This window comes from Lottia gigantea (assembly GCF_000327385.1).
Source record: "Lottia gigantea unplaced genomic scaffold LOTGIsca_4854, whole genome shotgun sequence".
Lineage (NCBI taxonomy): Eukaryota > Metazoa > Mollusca > Gastropoda > Lottiidae > Lottia > Lottia gigantea.
In genome coordinates, this window is record NW_008709678.1 from 7,972 (window position 1) to 9,127 (window position 1,156).

Consider the following 1,156-nt stretch of genomic DNA (forward strand, 5'->3'; position numbering starts at 1 on the left):
CAGAGTAAATCTAAAGTAGCTAGGAATATTATTATCTCCTTCTGGAAGAGTAAATCTAAAGTAGCTAGGAATATTATTATCTCCTTCTTGAAGAGTAAATCTAAAGTAGTTAGGAATATTATTATCTCCTTCTTGAAGAGTAAATCTAAAGTAGCTAGGAATATTATTATCTCCTTCTTGAAGGGTAAATCTAAAGTAGCTAGGAATATTATTATCTCCTTCTGGTAGAGTAAATCTAAAGCAGCTAGGAATATTATCTCCTAGTTAGGAATATTATTATCTCCTTCTTGTAGAGTAAATCTAAAGTAGCTATGAATATTATTATCTCTTTCTTACAGAGTAAATCTAAAGTAGCTATGGATATTATTATCTCCTTCTTGTGGAGTAAATTTAAAGTAGTTAGGAATATTATTATCTCCTTCTTAAAGAGTAAATCTAAAGTAGCTAGGAATACTATTATCTACTTCTTGAAGAGTAAATCTAAAGTAGCTATGAATATTATTATCTCCTTCTTAAAGAGTAAATCTAAAGTAGTTAGGAATATTATTATCTCCTTCTTGAAGAGTAAATCTCAAGTAGCTATGAATATTATTATCTCCTTCTTGAAGAGTAAATCTAAAGTAGCTAGGAATATTATTATCTCCTTCTTGAAGAGTAAATCTAAAGTAGCTATGAATATTATTATCTCCTTCTTGAAGAGTAAATCTAAAGTAGTTAGGAATATTATTATCTCCTTCTTGAAGAGTAAATCTAAAGTAGCTAGGAATATTATTATCTCCTTCTTGAAGAGTAAATCTAAAGTAGCTAGGAATATTATTATCTCCTTCTTGTAGAGTAAATCCAAAGTAGCTAGGAATATTATCTCCTAGTTAAAAATATTATTATCTCCTTCTTGTATAGTAAATCTAAAGTAGCTTGGAATATTATTATCTCCTTCATGAAGAGTAAATCTAAAGTAGCTAGGAATATTATTACCTCCTTCTTAAAGAATAAATCTAAAGTAGCTATGAATATTATTATCTCCTTCTTGTAGAGTAAATCTAAAGTAGCTAGGAATATTATTACCTCCTTCTTGAAGAGTAAATCTAAAGTAGTTAGGAATATTATTATCTCCTTCTTGTAGAGTAAATCTAAAGTAGCTATGAATATTATTATC

At 27.9% G+C, this 1,156-nt stretch overlaps 1 protein-coding gene across 1 annotated transcript in view; it reads left to right on the top strand.

The window, feature by feature from the left end:
- The window catches only part of LOTGIDRAFT_176850 (hypothetical protein), a gene marked incomplete at both ends in the record, with an annotated part of 8,620 nt that extends 7,787 nt beyond the window's left edge, over positions 1–833 (top strand). Inside the window, one exon of the mRNA XM_009061500.1 lies at positions 294–833. Coding sequence (XP_009059748.1) covers positions 294–833 — 540 coding nt within the window. The remainder of the gene's footprint in view (positions 1–293) is intronic.
- Between the last annotated feature and the right edge of the window lie 323 nt (positions 834–1,156).